This window comes from Crinia signifera, chromosome 6 (assembly GCF_055691185.1).
Source record: "Crinia signifera chromosome 6, ASM5569118v1, whole genome shotgun sequence".
NCBI lineage: Eukaryota > Metazoa > Chordata > Amphibia > Anura > Myobatrachidae > Crinia > Crinia signifera.
In genome coordinates this window covers 106,377,698-106,397,290 of record NC_139222.1, presented here as the reverse complement: position 1 = coordinate 106,397,290, position 19,593 = coordinate 106,377,698, and the positions used below count along the sequence as shown (strand labels likewise).

The following is a 19,593-nucleotide window of genomic DNA, read 5'->3' as shown; positions in this document are numbered from 1 at the left end:
GGTGGATTGCTCCCCACTTGTGTATGGGCCCCTTTAGCCGTGAGGCAATTTCAATGTTCTACATACTCAGTGAAAATACACCTCCTATCAATGAGCAGCGATCTGTTGGTGGATCGGAGAAATGAAGCATGTTAAAATGTCCTAATTCTGCAATCAGACCGGGATCAGGGAATCAGTACTTTTACAAATGTATAATATCCATGATCCCCCAACAGGTGATCAGGTGATCGAGAGATTGCACTAATACACTGCAGGTGTATGAGCCCCTTTAGACAATGTCTTATGGATACAGATCAAACGACTATACTCCTTTAAAGCTCCCACAAAACACTGCATCTCCGCCCCTTATTGTTACTATCTCTGCATGACCGCAGTTTAAGTGCTCGGGCACGCGCCAGTGGGCACTGGTTTTCAGAGATCAACAATAGGGTCTGAATCAGGCCCTATGCGGTAAAATTAGAGATAATTGTGCAATAGAAACAAGAGTGTTACACAAACACAATTGCCAAATTAGCTGCAATCAAACCGCATTTCATTTACTTAAAGCTTTTAACAGATGAAACGGGATCCACCGGCATCAGGAAGAAGCCGGATCCAATCCTATTTCTGCTGACTTTTCCTCTTTCTTTGGCAGAGTCGACAATGACCTTAGGTTTTAACCCATTCACTGATTGGGTGGAGCTACTGAGAGCAGAGAAATAGCTTTAACACCAAACAATAGTGTCCACAACGTATATTTAATTCTGAATTTACAGAATGATTTCTACAGCGCTGGCAAATCTAAGTCACTCTCTGGTGACTTAAGTTTGTGGCGCCCTTGTACGGGAAGAATGCGGACAGCTGACAACCGGTGAGGTTAGCTGCCCGCCCCTCGCACCCACATCATTGCCGCATTACCATGGGAACACCAGGCGCTACCCATCCCCACCGCCCCCCAGAATGCCAATTGCTACCCATCCCTGCCATCCCCCGCCCACACTGTTCCATGCAAACGAGCCAGCAAATAATCTATTTGCTGCACCCACTCAAAAACGGAGCATGCGAGAGGAAGACAATGAGGGCATTCATGTAGGGACTAATAGGCTGTTAAACTTGGGACACAGGATCTCTCTGTGTCCCGATTTCAACAGCCTGTGTCCTGTGTTCCAATTTCAACAACCCAATAGTTAACTGCATCATTATTTAAGAAAAATCAGCTATAGCTTTTCTGATTGTTGTCAGCACCGGGGTTCCTTGTGTTCCCGGCTGTGACCGTGGTGGACCAGTGGAGGGCGCTGGGTAGCAGGACGAAGGAGGTCAGAGGTAGCTGGAGCTCATGCACGGAGGAGAGAGGATGAACTGCCGGGGACACAGAGGATTGGCTGAGACCTAGAGCAGAGGCGCGGGGTCTAAGCCGACAGTGGTATTCACCAGGGACCCCCGCAAGGGGATATGGACTTCGCTGCAACTGCCGACCAGGTCGCGGCCGTCTGCCCAGGTTCCCCTGTGGCTTTGGCAGGGTTTGAAATACAAGAGTCTTTAGAGGTGTACTTAAACCATCGATGGTGATCGATGGCACTGAATGCTATACAGCAACACGGAGGGTACTTGAGAATAGTGAGATGCGGCCTGGAAGCCGGGGATGACACGAAGATATCACAGGGAGACGCTGGAGACAATGAGAAACACTGGAGCGGCTAGGGAGCCGATACTTGAGATCACTGGGGATCGCTGGAGCGACTAGGGAGCCGATACTGGAGATCACTGGGGATCGCTGGAGCGGCTTGGGAGCCGGTACTGGGGATCACTGGGGATCGCTGAAGCGGCTAGGGAGCCGATACTGGAGATCACTGGGGATCGCTGGAGCGGCTTGGGAGCCGGTACTGGGGATCGCTGGAGCGGCCTGAGAGCCGAGGGGAGACGGGCACGGAACCCACGGATAACCGGACACTGAGTAAGTAACCTGGGCTGCACGAGAAGACAGGATCACACGGCAGATGGAAACACGTGGAGACTTCTGGCAGGAGTGGAATGACCAGGACGCTGAGAGTAACACAGGTGACAGCGGACTCAGGAAACCGGACCTCTGGAGCACGTGGGGAGTCTTGACAGGAGCTTAACGCTGGAGAACTCACAGGTAAACTGACGAGTTGTTCAAGACAAGGAGGAGACTGTGAGCTGGGCTTTTATCCTCCAGGTGATTGCTTGATTGTCTGCAGCTTGCAGCAGCAGACAGAACCAGGAAGTATGCCTTGAGTTACCTGGGATCATGTGACTGGTGCTGAACTCAGGGAGCTTCACAGGAGTTCTAATCACTGAAAATGCAGAGCAGCTGCAACAGCAGCAGCTAGGAAACAAACAGGCATAGAAACCTCAGGAAATAACTGTGAACCAAGTCAGGTTCATGACAGTACCTCCCCCTTAAGGGGTGGACTCCGAACACCCCAATGAACTTGGCAGGGACGGGAGGATCGGGCCCTTGAGGCTAGGACTCCACTATAGCTTAAGTTGCATCTAGTACGATAGCCAGGGGCTTTTGGATAGCAACTTGTAGAATTCAATTTAATTTTTTCCTGAGGCAAAACATGGTTTTCATCTTCGGAACAGGTGGACCATCCATCATTGACAAAAACTGATTTTACTGGAACACCTTACACCTTCCTGGAGAAAAACATGGTCGGGAGGGATAGAACCTCCCGGGAAGGGAGTTTCATCATGAACTGGGTCATAATCGGAATCTGAGTCCAATTCTAATGGACGTATATGATCCTTTCTCTTGGAAGTATCAGTTAGAAAGTCCTGTAAATAATGTAAAGCAGAAGAACCAATACAGATTGCAGACTCTGAATGATCAGTATACTTCTCTTTAGAGACAGAAGTGATGTTAGCTGGTAGTTCCATGGGACTAGAATTTCTTAAAGGACCTGCAGAAGGACAGAGTGAAATTACACCCATCTTTAAGTCAAGGGACCGGGGTTTAGAAATATCTTTATTTCTGGAGATATGTTGACTCTTAATATATGGATCCTGGAGAGCCTGGTCTTGTTCAAGTTTAGATACTCCAGAAAATTGAGAACGCTGATATACACTGGGACAGGCAGAGTCCGGGCTGGAACCGGAACGGACTGAATCCGGACATTCAGATGGTCCATCTTGGACCTGGACTACACAGGGTGTAGACATAATGGCACAGGAAGAAGGCTGACCTGGAGTAAATGGCTTGGGTGCCATTTCTGGAACTGGAGAAACAGATACAGATGTTTTAGAAGTATTATGCATAAGAGCACTGCGGCATTGAGGCTTGTCACCCTTCCTGGATGTACAGAGGTTACAGTCTCTAATAAGGTGACTAGCACTACCACAATAGAAGCATAGGTGGAGCTGTCTGCGACGCTGGCGTTCAGCTTCCGAGCATTTGGAATGCGAGAATCTAATGACTTTGTCTTCACACTGCATGGAAGAGCATGGATTATTTCTAAGGGAGTTTATAACAGGAGATTGTTTCCTTGCAGTGGGTCGAGCAGAACTTCTTGCAGTAACTTGTGTACTCTGGAGGATTTCTGGTATTAGCAGAATAATAGTGGACAGAAGACTTTGCAGCTGTTCCAACAATCTATGAAAAACACTCAGAGGCTCAGAATCCCTTTGGCAAGGGAACTGGGAAATCCGTGGACAATTCATGGGTGACAGGGGACAGGAAACTGGAACAACCGGAGTTGAATTGGAACATGGACTAGAAGTACGCAGGAATTGCTGGAGATCGTCCAAACAGGAAGTGACAGCAGGTGATGCAAAAAATTTTTGGGCAGTCGACGCAGGAGGTGTCAACGACTGCTGTATAGTGTCCAATCGAGTGGATACTCCCTGGAGACTCTTCGTTATCCACTGCTGAGTGGCTTCTTGGATCTTCATACGAGCGGAGACATCTGGAAGAGCCGCTGGTCCCACACTTGGGTCGTGAGCCGAGTCCATCGGTCTTGAACAATCTGTCAGCACCGGGGTTCCTTGTGTTCCCGGCTGTGACCGTGGTGGACCAGTGGAGGGCGCTGGGTAGCAGGACGAAGGAGGTCAGAGGTAGCTGGAGCTCATGCACGGAGGAGAGAGGATGAACTGCCGGGGACACAGAGGATTGGCTGAGACCTAGAGCAGAGGCGCGGGGTCTAAGCCGACAGTGGTATTCACCAGGGACCCCCGCAAGGGGATATGGACTTCGCTGCAACTGCCGACCAGGTCGCGGCCCTCTGCCCAGGTTCCCCTGTGGCTTTGGCAGGGTTTGAAATACAAGAGTCTTTAGAGGTGTACTTAAACCATCGATGGTGATCGATGGCACTGAATGCTATACAGCAACACGGAGGGTACTTGAGAATAGTGAGATGCGGCCTGGAAGCCGGGGATGACACGAAGATATCACAGGGAGACGCTGGAGACAATGAGAAACACTGGAGCGGCTAGGGAGCCGATACTTGAGATCACTGGGGATCGCTGGAGCGGCTAGGGAGCCGATACTGGAGATCACTGGGGATCGCTGGAGTGGCTTGGGAGCCGGTACTGGGGATCACTGGGGATCGCTGAAGCGGCTAGGGAGCCGATACTGGAGATCACTGGGGATCGCTGGAGCGGCTTGGGAGCCGGTACTGGGGATCGCTGGAGTGGCCTGAGAGCCGAGGGGAGACGGGCACGGAACCCACGGATAACCGGACACTGAGTAAGTAACCTGGGCTGCACGAGAAGACAGGATCACACGGCAGATGGAAACACGTGGAGACTTCTGGCAGGAATGGAATGACCAGGACGCTGAGAGTAACACAGGTGACAGCGGACTCAGGAAACCGGACCTCTGGAGCACGTGGGGAGTCTTGACAGGAGCTTAACGCTGGAGAACTCACAGGTAAACTGACGAGTTGTTCAAGACAAGGAGGAGACTGTGAGCTGGGCTTTTATCCTCCAGGTGATTGCTTGATTGTCTGCAGCTTGCAGCAGCAGACAGAACCAGGAAGTATGCCTTGAGTTACCTGGGATCATGTGACTGGTGCTGAACTCAGGGAGCTTCACAGGAGTTCTAATCACTGAAAATGCAGAGCAGCTGCAACAGCAGCAGCTAGGAAACAAACAGGCATAGAAACCTCAGGAAATAACTGTGAACCAAGTCAGGTTCATGACAATTGTACCCCAACATCCATCAGTGAGGTTCTACCAGTTGACTGAGACTGTGACAGTATGTGCATAATATAATAATTTATCAGTGTGACGGTATATATATATATATATATCATGCCTGAGACTGTGACAGTATGTGCATAATATAATAATTTATCAGTGTGACGGTATGTATACAGTATATCATGCATGAGAATGTGACAAGTGTGCATATTATATGCAAGAGTGTGACTGAGTATATATTATGCATGATAATGTGACAGTGTGTGTACTGTGCATAAGCATGGGGCCTCCTCCTCCTGATTGGCAGTGTCATGCCTCCTTCCTGCAATCTGCGGCGTCAGGCCTTCTACTTGTGAATCCAAGGATCAGGAGGAGGAGGCCTGGCGCTGGGGATAGCGTAGAGGAGGCCCGGTGCTGGGAATAGCGTCAAGGAGGGCCGGTGCTGGGGATAGCGTGGAGGCCTCCTCTGCACTATCTCCGTGCACTGGTCCTGCATTGCATTATCCCCGGCGATGGGCCTTCTCCTCCTCATCCACGGCACTGGGCCTCCTCCAAGCGATTCCCGGCACTGGTAGCACAGGGCTCCATCTCTCTGGGGCCGGGTCTCCTGCTCCCACTCAACAGAGCTGCAGGAACTGAGGGGAGCCACAAGACAGCTGAGAAGCCATTGCCAACGCAACATTGTTTTAAAAAGTAAAAATGAAAGAAGAAAAAAAGAGGGTGCAGGGGATTGACTTGGGGCTCCGCCCAAGGTGCCAGCCCATAGCAGCTGCATCCCCTACACCCTCTGTAGTTACACCACTGGAGAGACACATAGGGCCTCATTCAGACCTGATTGCAGGGCCCTGCCAGAGTGCAAGCCTGCAAATTGCTTACAAGGGCTTGCGAAAAGTAGCTGGATCAGGGATTCGCCTGGAAATCCATTCGCAAGCCGCTCACTATAAATATGATTTTCCCATTGTGTGCAGTCTGTACATACTTTCTAGCACTTCACTTTTTAACCTCTAGCTTCTGTTTATTTCTTATTAACACACTTATAGCTTAGTTTTTCACTTGTGTGCTGCCCTGGGGTGACTGGCCTATGCCAACCTTTTTGGGGTTCCGTGCCCCAGATTCAAACTTAGTATTAGGGACCCACCAGAAATGAGGTCACCGTGAGGCTGGTTGGTGGGCAAATATTTCTTGGCCAATTAATAAACCAAGAACCTCTATTATTGATTAATAATATGGAGTGTGCATCTGCACCATGTATTTTTCTTTGCAGAACTACAAGTCCCAGCATGATAGCACCTCATGTATATAGGGTGTGCATTCTAAGATCCACATACATACATATATGCGTGAGCTCCATGAAAGTCTGTAGCACCAGGCATCTTTTTTATGTTACTTTTTCCGTTAAAATGTACCTTGTTCACAAGAAAATAGGATGCACAAGCAGACTCCAGGAAAGCACTGTAATGTAGCATTTCATATACAGATACAGCCGCAGTTGTGCACATAGGCTTCAAAAAGTGATAAAGTGGAGAGTGATAAACAACCAGCCAATCAGCTCCCACATGTCACTTTTCAAACCCAGACAGTTAGGAGCTGCTTGGCTGGTTGTTTATCACTCTCCATTGCATCACTTTTTGAAGCTTGATACATCTGGCCCTAAAATGTCAATTGGGGGCACTGTGCTGCAGAATGTGTTCTGGCAGCCTAATAATCTGACATAAAGAGAACAAGGGTTCCACTATAGATAGTAAAATAAACTAAGGCACTACTATGGGTATAATATTAACAACTGCTGCAGAGGTGTCTCTCTAGAAGCATTGGGACAGAGGCCCCTTCAAAATGATGCTATAGGGTCCATAAAATTTTGGCTACCCCCTGGATGCCCCTTCCCTATAAAAACTCCAGATACATTTCTTACAAGATGGTAGTATGTTATCATACCTCCCAACTGTCTCGATTACAGCGGGACAGTCCCGATTTTCGGGTCCTGTACCGCTGTCCCACCCGCGGCAGGCATTGTCCCGCTGCGGGGGGTGGCAGTTGGGAGACCCCCCAATCTAATAGAATAGACGCTGTGCGCACGCGCACAGCATCTATTCTCGTATGAAAATGAGGCTGCGGCTAATTAGCATAAACCGAACCCTCATTTGCATACGCCCGCCCCCTTTTCGGCCGCTCGCGCGGCGAAGGTCCCTATTTCATCATCACAGAAGTTGGGAGGTATGTGTTATGGATGTCATTAATATTGTTATTACACGTTGAGTATCCCTTATCCAAATATCCGTTATCCAAATTATTCCGAAAACCATAGTCTTCAAAATGTTCTCTTATTTTTTATTTTTTGCTAAAAAACCTACTGGCTACATCCGTATCCGCCCCTACTGGGGAAATAACATGTAACTGTCACTAAATATGCGCGAGGACATGATTGCTTGGCATTCAAATTCAGTGCCTGAGATTGTACACAAACGGTTTTTTTAAAACCTTGTTTCATGCACAGATAAAATATATTTGTGAGTATTTCATGTGTTTGATGTGTTTATACCAGTGGTTCCCAAACTGTGTGCCTAGGCACCCTGGGGTGCCTCAGGACACTTGCAGGGGTGCCTTGGGTTGGTGGACCAGGATCATTTCATATTATTTATGGTCAATGTACCAGGCAAAACCAGTGCTGGTGGCTGCCAATCATAATATATGTGGACAAACAGAAGCAAATCCTGTCCCTCACCAGATAACTGTGACGTATAAACACAATGCACTTTATTTAATATTTTTTTTCAGAATTTCTCGATAAGAAGCATTTGGCCTAGGGGTGCCTAGGGCGCAGTGATGCAAACAAGTTTAGGAACCCCTGGTTTACACAACATAAATGCAAGATACCTCATTCATATATAAAAAATTCCAAAATACTGAATAATCCGTTACTCAAAATTCTTCTGGTCCCGAGCATTTTGGATAAGGGATACTCAACCTGTATAACAGAATAGGTTTCACCTGTTTAGTTATGTGATAAGGTTTTTACCATTAGCATCAAATTCTGTCTGGATCCGATGGATCTAGCTGTAAAAGTACATGTCATTTAAGACGCATAACAAGTGCACTCTGTCAGTGGGGGAGCTGAATTGGTCAGAAACATACACAAGTACATATTTTGATTCATTGTGTTCCTCCAGGGAGATACTGGCCTATAGCACATGTTACTAAAGTGCTTGGAGAATAGAATGAAACACAGTGACCTCTGAACCCTTGCTGGAGCCAGTCAGTGAATTAGTGCATTCCTTTTCATTGTATGCATTGGGAAATCTATTACACATCTTCCACATATACCTATAAACTACCCACCTTACCCAATACAGCTAACCCTATGTATAATTTCTGATGTTGTTGACGTGTCTTCACATGCCGAAGTTCCTCTCTAGAAAATATTTGTATCTCTCTAGAAAATAATGCAATAGGTCACAGTTAAACCCAGAAATCGGCTTGCTCATTAAAAAGAAGAGAGCTGAAACAGTGTGGTTGGCACTGTATTATTCATGGAAATGCAGTTAATTTGCTGCGGCTGAGTAAGACAGACCTGTTATACTTCCTGTAATCTAGTTAGAAAGCAAATGAGAAAATCAATGGAGGAAAATTTGGGAACGTCTGCATTTTAACCAATGACAAATTGATGTTCCTAGTTTTTATAATGGGGGTAGAGTTTAGCCTTACTAGAGGTTAAGTAAAAGTAGAATTATATGACAGAGGCCAAAAAAAAAGTAATCTTATCATGTAATTAACTTGGATTCATTCAGCAATTCTTACTAGTAAATTATATGTATAACGCTTTTTTTTTTTTTAAATTACGGTAGCTATAAAAATTAGACAATGATTTTTGCATATGTACAGTATTACCCCTTTCTCTAATATTAGGGAAAGAATATCAGAAGATTTAATATTCCGAAATTAAGTGGGAATCAAAATGTTGACACAGATACATACCCGCCAGTGTCCCACGGCGAGGGAAGTTGGGAGTCCTCCCAGCCTGAAGGGAATAGATGCTATGCACTGGGGGCGGGAAATGGGGGTGTGGCCTTAGAAAGCATCAGCCTGTGAGGCCATGCCCCTTTCCATAGACCATGTCCCCTCTTCAGGTACGCACCCGACAGAGCCGCACAAGTGTCCCTCTTTCCAAGCCCCAGATGTTGGGAGGTACACAAGTTTTTTTTTTTTTTTTTTTGTTCAACATGTGCCAGGTGGGTCCACGACTCCCATAGAGGGAGAATAGAACCCCTGGCGAGCGCAGTGTGGCAAGAGCAGCGAGCCCGCAAAGGGCTTCTTTTTGCCTGCCCCCCCTATCAGAGTATACCAGCAGCCGGGATTCCAATGTACGTATAGTGACCATCAGAATCCCAACTGTCGGAGCAGCATACCACATCCGAAATACCACACTATACCTATACACTAGAAAAGATCATTTTGAGAAACATTCTAATGATTTCAATTGACGTGTAACGTGTAAAATGAAGACTGCAGTTTGGAATTAACAATACATTTATTTAAGACAAACCTATCAGTGATCTGCTTTGTCTGTCTGGTCAAGCAGGAAATTCGTGATAAAGGACATACAATTGCCTTGAAGCAGCTGTACATATATGATGTCACTGATTATCCATTTCCTATTGAATGAGCTGCAGACAACTAGTCTCCGCACTACAGAATTCTGGATCATATTAACTATATCTAACAACACCACACATAGCACTCAGAAAATCATGGACTGCCACTGCTTTCTCTTCAATAAACAATGAAGCCTGTGACGTTTGAAGTGATCCATTTATATACATTATTAAATAGGTTATGGTATAGTGGGTTGACAATGCCTAGGTCGGCACCTATAAATGGTTGACAGAAGGTCAACAGTATAAGGTCAATATTGACATGGTTGACAATTTTTTACAAAAATACGAATGAATACACCATCGAAGGAATACGCCTTGAATTTTACATTACTCCATTACTAATATTTCAAAATAGGAACATACACTAGGCGTATTCTAGTACAAGTTCCAAAATTCCAAAAAATAACACCTTAATTTGCAGGTTTATTTCACAAAATCAGACTTTTAACATGTGTATACTAGGCATATTCTAGTACAAGTTGTAAAAAAATACTCCTTGGTAAATTATGCTCCAGAATACGAATGTGCAAATTAAATACTCCACCGAAAACAGTTATATTCAGTCGTATACAAAATACGAATACGTAAGAGACATATTCTTAGTAAATTTTGGCCAATAAATTTAGCTTGTGTCCATAATGTTTGATCAATAACTACAGCGTCCTCATTTTAGTAACCTCACCCAATCATCAATAAGCCCAGCATAATCCTACACAACCCCCTCTACCATACACAGACGGCCTATCATAGCTAGATGGAATGTGCTAAAAAAACATGGCCACAGTACATTCCAACAGTGGGACCAATTCAGATGTGTTCGTACAAGTTCGAATTCGGCCTGTCTCCGATGGTGAGGGAACGTGCACGCGCATAGTCAGTCATGTGCATGCACAAACCTCCGGAGCGAACGTCTTTGGCAAGTGTTTTACTTGCCGGGGGGGGGGGGGGTTGCGCAAACTGAGTTATATGTAGGGGGCGGTCACTGGGGTCCACCCAGCATTTAATTGGTGTGCCCATGGAAATGCTGGGCAGGTTTAAGGGGTGGAACAATGACTGCGCTGATGGAATCTGCCCGGTTTTAATTGGAAAGATTTAAAAAATGATCTTGCTAGGCAAAAAGAAGGCAACCAAGTGCTTATATATTGGGAAAGGATTGGAGAAGGGGAATGTAGGTAAGCAAGGATAGTGAAGAAAGCAGATTTTAGAATGGAATTAATAAATGAAAAAAATAAAAATAAAAGCAAAACAAAAAAAATAACCATATAAAATGAAAATAAAATAACAATAAATAAAATGTTTTCAGCCCCATTTGGGCGCTTTTGGTGTGGAGCACACCAGATTTGCAGTCCTGCGGTTAGTTGGAGGCTTTCCCTAGCATCTCACTACCTTGGGTCTCTGTGGTTTACAGCTCACTGTCAGCATCTCTGCACTGGGCCGTGGCGGTCTTCATTGACGTCACCCGCCAGCTCCTCATGGTTGCCGAGACTCAGTCGGCAGCATCTAGGTCAGCTTGATACTGTTCTTCCTGGGGCTCACACTCCACCAACGTGTTTCACATCAATCAGAAGCTTTGTCAAGGATGTTTCTTTGATAAAATAGGATAATCTTTATTGATAAAAACGAAAGTGATCAGGACAGGAAGTGCCCCTAGTGGCTTCTTCAAGGCCCATCACTAAACTTCTTTTTATATGAAAAAAATACAATTAAAAAATAAAAATAAAGAAAAATGTCTGCTTTTTTTACTATCCTTGCCTACCTACATTCTCTTTCTGCAATCCTTTCTCCATATATAAGCACTTGGTTGCCTTCTTTTTGCCTAGCAAAATTATTTTTTAGACCCCAGCAAATGCAAGAGTGGCCCTGCCTGCTTGGGGCAGGACAGATGACGTCACATGACGTCAGTGTCCATCCGGAATTCGGTGGAAATCATCCATATGAAAAGTAAGTCTAGGCTTACTTTTCTTAACTATCAGAGGAAAAATCATCGATTGATTTTTCCTCTGTGCGGGTACATGCGAGCAGTTGTGTAAGCAAACATCTGCTCACATGGTATTTTAGGGATTCAGCCAAAGGGGGACATGTGTTCGGCAGGGCGGCATTTACCTGCTCACTAGGCAGCAAATATACGCAGACTAGTGAGTAGGGCTGAATTACCCCCAGTGCACCTCTTACTCCCTATTTTTTAATATAATTATATTAAAAGTCATTTGGTAATTTCATAACCTTAATTAAACTAAATCTAAAACAATTAGTTATGTTAAAACAGATTATGGCCGTTGGAAGCCCAGATTTGAGAACCACTGGTCTCCAGTGTTTCCCACCTCCAGTCCACAAGTACCATCAACAGGTCAGGCTGCATGGATATCTTTCATCAAGCACAGGTGAGTTCATCGATTTTGCTGGGTCAGTAATTATCCTAACAGCTTCCACAGATTATCCTCAAAGCATGACCAGTTGGGAGTATTTAAGGACTGAATTTGGGAACCACTGCTCTACACCAACAAAAGACACACAGTTACTGTGCAAAAGAAAAATATATTTCCTTTAATTACATGTGTGCCAACATTATTAAAAAAAAAAATTCACATTGCAAGTTTATATTATGTTGTAGAAAACTGGCAGTGAAATACTGTGTTAATGGATTGGTAAGATAACAAATCTAAATTGCTAACAGCAGGGAAACAATTATAAGAAAGTGCATGGGAGCTGGGAAATCTGGCAGTGGGGCATGAGGGCTGTAGGTACAAAGGGACACGAGTGGGTAGTTCAGCAGGCATAGAAAGTACTGTATCTTGAAAATAATTAAATCTGGTCCCCTTTGTTCAGTAATGAGTGTTTAGTCCCCTTTCACTGGCTGCTACATATGAATAAATACAATATATCTTCTATAAGCAATATTCTGCTTAAACTGATCTATGTATGTCATAGAGGAAGAAAACAATATTTTTTCCTAGGACACATTTATCATATGGAGAACAGATTCAGCACTGTGAGCTGTCCACAATCCATATTTCTGTAGAGCCTCTGTAGTTCATTTGAGTGGGAGGTGTTTTCAACACTTGTATCATGCACAACAAATTTGTCAAGTATTTTTGTGTATTTTAGTGCCTTGTTTACCACTATAATGTAAAGGTGTTCAAATATGTAAATAGAATTACCAAGAGAAATATTTATGTCACTCCTTAGACAAGTTTTGTTTTTATCTAATATTTTGTAAAACTATTGCCAGCTTTACCCCAGGTCGTAAAGAACCTCAAATGATCCACCATACTCACTACATAACTTACATTCTTACATTAGATAAAGTATAAATGTACAAAAAATCCGAACTGGCAAAAAGACATTTGCTTTCATTATTTATTGTATTTGTTCTAAGTAATATCTATTAGTTCTATTGTGCTTGTAAATGCTTTTAAATAATATACAATGGCACATTTCTCCCTCATCTTACATTAATGTTCAAATATTGTTCAGTTACAGTAATTCCCTTTATTAAATAAATTATAAGTGTTTTCCAAAGTGTTCTGTGAGAGAATGATTATGATAATGGCCAGGGATCTACTTGTGTGGAATGTGTAGGACTTCCTGAGGGTTTCATACAGGCCTTTCATGTTCTTCCCATAATGCACCAAAATAATGGCATGTGGCAGCCATAAAGTCGGTAAACATTGGAACATGCATAGTATAAGGCACACACTACCAAAAGAAGCTCATGGACTTCTATTGGGTAATGCTATCTAAGAAAGGTATTAACCAAGCTTGGTGCATATGCGATATGTGGCCAAACACCAGATAACTGCATTTTCTTTGGTTTGACCGCAAAATGACTACAGATGCATCTCGCCATTCCCGTTACTGTTTTTAGTAACCCCTTAACTATTGGCATGATAGCTACTAGGTTTGCCTTGTGGTAGCACTAGACATGAACCTCAATGCTGTCAATTTATGCAAGTAGATAATCCTCAGTTACTAACATGGCCACTCAGAATGAGATCCTGGGAACCAAAGGTTAACTACTCCTCACCTCTATGAGGTGAAGGACCGCTACTGACCACTAGAGGACACTCGTCGGACCGAATTAAAGTGACAGCAATTTTTTGCAGGGACACTGTTCTGTTTCAAACTTGCTTGATATGGAGAGAGGGAGCTGTGAAGTGGAGGTAGTAGCAGATAGGGCTAGGGCTGGGGTGGAGAGTTTGTGGGCTGAAAACTGTCACAGCTCAAAGTGAAAGTACATTGCAGAAGCTGTCACTTTGATTGGGCTTTTAACTAGTAGGCTGTAATAGATATTATGGTCATGTCAGGCAGTCACAGTATTTTGTGAAGGGTATGGATCATTAGGTCACCAGCATTATGGTCGACAAGAATTAGGTCGACACCATTAGGTCAACATGAGTTAAGGTCGACAAGCAGGAAGGTCGACATGACTTTATCTCCACAGGGTCATTAGGTGGACCTGGGTAAGGTTGACATTGAAAAAGCCCCCCAAAAAAATTTGTTGCTGTTTTTTTTTTTATCCGGAATGTCAACACAGTCAACATAAACACTAAAACGTAGCACCGCGTGGATGGTAGGGCATGAAATACCACCTGTCGGCACATGTCGTGTCAACATGGAGATGAAACATAGCACCGCGTCCCCTCGCATGGTTCACTACGCTCACCATGCTTCCTGCATGTCGACCTTAAGCCATGTCAACCTAATGCTTGTTGACCATCATGCCGGTGACCCAATGACCGTATCCCATTGTGAATGCAGTGTTACAACTTCACCTTTAAAGAATGAAAAACAATGCATATTTAAATGTTCTTGTTTCCTATACAGTTAAGCCACTTCTTGATCCAAACCAATATTCGTTTTGGCTATTCATTCACTGAGAACTAGTGACAACATCGAGGCATGAAAAAATACAGCTTTAGGGTCTATATCCTTTTAAATAAGAAATGGGGATGCTCATAGCTGCACTCACGTACCTCCGGCCTGTACTTACAAATGCTCCTCATGCTGACAAGACAACACAACTCTGCGTTTTGCAAACTGTCATCCTCTGAAGGATCACAGAGGCTGGAGGCACAGGGATGTCACTAGTCACTAGTTGAACAATACTGGTGCAGGCCGTAAACTGATTGCCTGCATTGTGAGCAGGTGGCAAGATATTTTATTCCCCATTCCAGGTACATCTTTAATCTCTTTGGAGATGTAATTATGACCTACATGAGTTCTACATGATGCATGTCCTTATTTGTAATGCTGCTGTTGTCTCCTTCATCCAGGCAAACTAAATACATGTATTTGCCTAGTATGGGAAGGGGTGGAACACATTTCCATTAGAACTGCTTGATTGTTCATGTTACACAACAGTCTTTATAAAAATTACCACATCTATGCACAGCGCAGAAACACAAACACAATGAGCCATTTACCAGCCGATACTCTACAATGAACAGTATTGATCACTGTTTGCATTAGAGAGTAATGCAATGTGTGACTATACAAAAACCCACCGCGTGAGGCAGACAGCCAATGATAGGAGAACAATTCCTTAGCCATTCCAACAGCATGAATGAGCCAAATGTGCAAAGAATGTTCTGTAACAATCTGTCTGGTAGACGGGGAAATGGCTGAGACTACGCAGTGCTCTCTCTAGCCCAGATGTTCATCTCACATTTTCTATAATACATGGAAACATTCGGCTTTCGGCTGCTCTCGCCACATGCAAGAGACTGAGCTGTGACATTCCAATATGTTTTCAATGGAAGGTTTTGCTTTTTTGTGTCTAGAAATGGTGGGAGTGGCTAATGCACAGACAATATGCATTCTACCCTGTCTCTACTGGTTGCAAACCTAGAAGCATGAGCTGGCAGCTGGGTACAGTCGGAATGATGTCTGATATGGAATTAGGCGCTACATGTGACAGCAGAGCAGCTCTGGCACTGGACCATTATGGTACGAATTACATCACAAGAAGCAAGTTATGAGACATCTAAAGATTGATACATATTACTATCTAGGGCCATCATGTTCTTCAGCATAGGAAGGACCAGGACTACATCCTAGGGGTGTGGTTGTCAAGAGGCAGTTAATTATATGGATTAATGATAGGCAATGTGCTGCATAATACCTGCCTACTGTACTGTAGATTGCAGTACACCAGGAAGAGATCTATAAAGATCTATGCAGTAAGAGGAATGGAATGTACTTTACAATCTATGCTGCAGAAACTCTTTGGCTTACACTTTCCATCTATTAGAGAATGGCAACATAAAAGAGATGTAACCTCATAGACCAGAACAGACAGGATAAAGCCATACACTAAATATTGATATACTGCTGGGCTGTACTATTAACCCTCTCTCATGTCTTGTTCTAATATGAGGGCAGACACAAAGGAGCCATCATCGAACAGCTGCGTGTAGGTGGATGTTTGACTTCAGCCAAAGCAGTCACGTAAGACATCAGCATGTTAAAACAAAGTCATCATATTAATATACAAGTCAATAACATATCCCCAATTAGCCTCAAAACGACCAACCTGAAAACACCCCCATTTGTATAATGTAACAGAACCCTGCTTTATAAGCGTCCATTCCCATTCTCAAACCTGCAATCTGTACTGATATGATATATGAGTATAGAGGCCTCGTGGCCAGCATCTAAATGCTGGATGGCACATGGTAAACAAACCACAGCACTCCACGAACGCATGGTATGTTCTACTTTGTTATATATAAACACTAACCACATATAGGACCTTGGATTATTTACATTCTACCCAGCTTCTGTTACCGAAACACAAATAGTAGCACCACCAGTGTCTATGCTCTACACTGCAAGACATATGCACTATGAGCAAGCTATATATGTGTGTATATAATATACTGGTCTGTGGGACTACACATCGCTTAGAAATAACACCAAAATCCCATATGTCTCCCACTGTAACTGAACTGTCCTTCACACATAACTGGGAACACAATCTATGAATGACAGGACTCCTGTTGTCTATAGTGCACCTTACTTGTGCAGTCTAGTACTCTCTGTATTATTATCTCTATGGCATGACAATGATGTGCAGCTATGGGAGTCTCTGAGCACTTCCCCAATGTAGTAGTTATCTTATCTCCATCCTATCTGTGCCACTGCTGATATAGGTGTTATAATACTAAAGGACAACACATGTGAAAGAAAATGTGGCATTTAACAAAACACTTGTGGGTTTCTGTTGTTGTATTGTACCACAAATTGTTTCACAAACAGAAAATATTAAATAAACCACACTTAAGGCTTTTGCTGCTAGCACATGTGTGTCTAGCCATAGGACCTCAATGTAATGGTAATATTTATGCAGTGTACCCCAAAGGTGTAATCGCAAACAGGTATGACGTGTGAATACCAATTTAGGAACCTGATTTCATTACTATAGCAACACATAACTCCATATATGACATAGCTGTCCTATACAGTACATAGCACAGTTATTGTACAATGCACCTCACTATCAGATAGTACATGTCTGTGCTGTCTCCACAGTCTGCACCCTACACACTGTGCCACCACCACTGTGCTGCTCTACCCCGTTGGCCCGGTTCCCCTGCCGGTACTCACACGTAGGCATGGTAAATGAAAGTCCAACCCCGGGGTCTCTCCAGCACATTGTACAGGAAATTCTGCAGCTTGCGGTAGAAGGCGTTGCGCTTGGGGGGCTTCCCGGTGCCGGATACCACAGATCGTTGCTTACTGAGGATGCTGCTCCTTTTCGTGGTGTGATCCGAACCGTCAATGAGGAGAGCCCCGTCCCTGCTGCATTCCGGGGCCCCGGGGTCCAGCCCCACAAAGCCCACCTTCAGCTTCTTCTCTCCGGTGGGGCCGGGGTAGACCCCCCCATTGCGGGATTTCTGCACCATGGTGTGTGGCGCTCTCACCGGGGCTCATGGCTCCGGGCACCGGCTGGTGGGCTCTGTCCGGGAGGGGCGCTCATGGCACCGGCTGCTGGAGGGCGATCAACAATGGAATTGTATGGGAAGCTGCTGATGTTGATCGCTGTATGTCTGCAATCCGGTCCCTGGCGCCTAGGCTCCTCCCACACCCGGAGGCCACACCCACCTGTCCCCTTTTTAACTCTTTACTTCAACTAACCTATAATTGCTGCAAGAAATAAAGAGTAGACTCTGCTGTTCGGTGCAACCTGTCAATTGTGTGTGGGATGCAGGAAACAGAGCACAGCCACTAGTGAGGTAGTGATGTTTCTATTGAACAGCCTCTTACTGCAAGATCCAGTAAAGATGGGGAACAGCAAACATGTTGTTCTGCATTGCAACTGTATGTATTACCTTTTTAAATGCCTTTTTTTCATTCCATAAATTAAATGTTTATTACAGCTAATAAATGTCAGCATTACAAGAAATGTTTCCTGGAAATGATTAAATAACATTTGCAAAAAAAAAAAAGAGTGAATTTGTTTAGTACACATTGCCTATTCATTTAGAAGAGTAAAATCCAGATAGCAGACCACGTTGCACTGCAAGGTACAGTATCAACCCCTATGAAATAAAAATGAGAGAAAAAGAACATATCTCCAGTGAATGTGAAGTTTGTTGTCTTCATCTTTCCATAATAGGAAAGTAATATCCATTGTAGCGCTGGTGAAGGGGGTTATCTCTCATTTCCTGTACTTAGGGCCTTATTCTAGTTCACTCTTTCTGACAAAATCCTTCTTAGATGGACAAAACCATGTGCACTGCACTGAGTTATTTTGTTTCTGTGCAGGGTAAATACTGACTGCTTTATTTTTACACTGCAATACAGATCTCACTTTGAAGTAAAACCCCACCCAAATCTAATTCTCTCTGCACAAGAAACATGTGCCTCACCTGCAGTGCACATGGTTTTGTCCATCTAAGAAAGATTTTGTCAGAAAGAGTGAACTAGAATAAGGCCCTTAGTGATGTAATAACAGTGTGATTCTGTTCATTAGAGTATGGAAGAGGCTGTAGAGCAGAGGCAGGATTTTACACAAGTCAACCTTGGTGCCTGCCTGGAGGCCAAGCAGGACCTAATAGGCCTCATAAACAGGGCCGGCGCCACCACTAGGCAGCTCTAGGCATTTGCCTAGGGCGCCGGCCACTGGAGGGCGGCACTTGGGACGGAGCAGGTCACAGAGTGTACCCCCCTTCCCACCCTGCTGGACCAAGGTGAGGTGAGCTGCAGCAGCACCTGCACCACTACCCAACCCCTACCGTACAGCAGGTGAGCGGTGGTGCTGACCAGAAATCCCCGGCGGCTTTGTGCAGGAACTCTCCCGGGCGGTGATTGACAGCGGGGGATCAGGAAGCGCTGCTGTGCTATGATGGTGCCATCGGACACACAGCGCGTGGTGACACTGAACTTGCGCTGTCTCACCATCATAGCAGAGCAGCGCTTCCTGAGCCCCGGCTGTCAATTGCCGCCCAGGAGAATCTCCCCCCTGGAGTGACCCGGCAGCGGCAGTGGACGCATCACCCCCGGCGGGTGAGTGTCGGGTGAGCGGCGGGTGGGGGGCGGGTTAGCGTCGGAGCGCTCCCCCCCGCCTGGGGCGTTGTGGTCTCTAGCACCAGCCCTGCTCATAAACATATCCTTCCTGGCCATCCAAAATGTTCCCAGAGGAGTACTGAGCGACTACTGCATGATGTCATGACATCACATGGAACTGTCCACACTCCCAAAGCCCCTTTGATGTTCTTTGGTAGGATAAAAAATATTTGGTTAAACATAATGGTCTCATCCACTGTATGTGCACCGGCAGTTTACTTTAAATGTGACACAG

At 44.8% G+C, this 19,593-nt stretch overlaps 1 protein-coding gene across 4 annotated transcripts in view; it reads right to left on the bottom strand.

Annotated features, from left to right (window-relative positions):
* The window catches only part of KCNQ2 (potassium voltage-gated channel subfamily Q member 2), a 99,422-nt gene extending 81,474 nt beyond the window's left edge, over positions 1-17,948 (bottom strand). For 2 of the 4 annotated variants that reach the window (XM_083146754.1, XM_083146757.1), the window contains exon 1: positions 17,397-17,947. In XM_083146754.1, coding sequence (XP_083002880.1) covers positions 17,397-17,695 — 299 coding nt within the window. In that variant the 5' untranslated portion in view covers positions 17,696-17,947. Of the gene's footprint in view, positions 1-17,396 lie in introns of all 4 variants that reach the window. The other 2 variants (XM_083146755.1, XM_083146756.1) reach the window with 2 other exon arrangements.
* Positions 17,949-19,593: the final 1,645 nt, after the last annotated feature.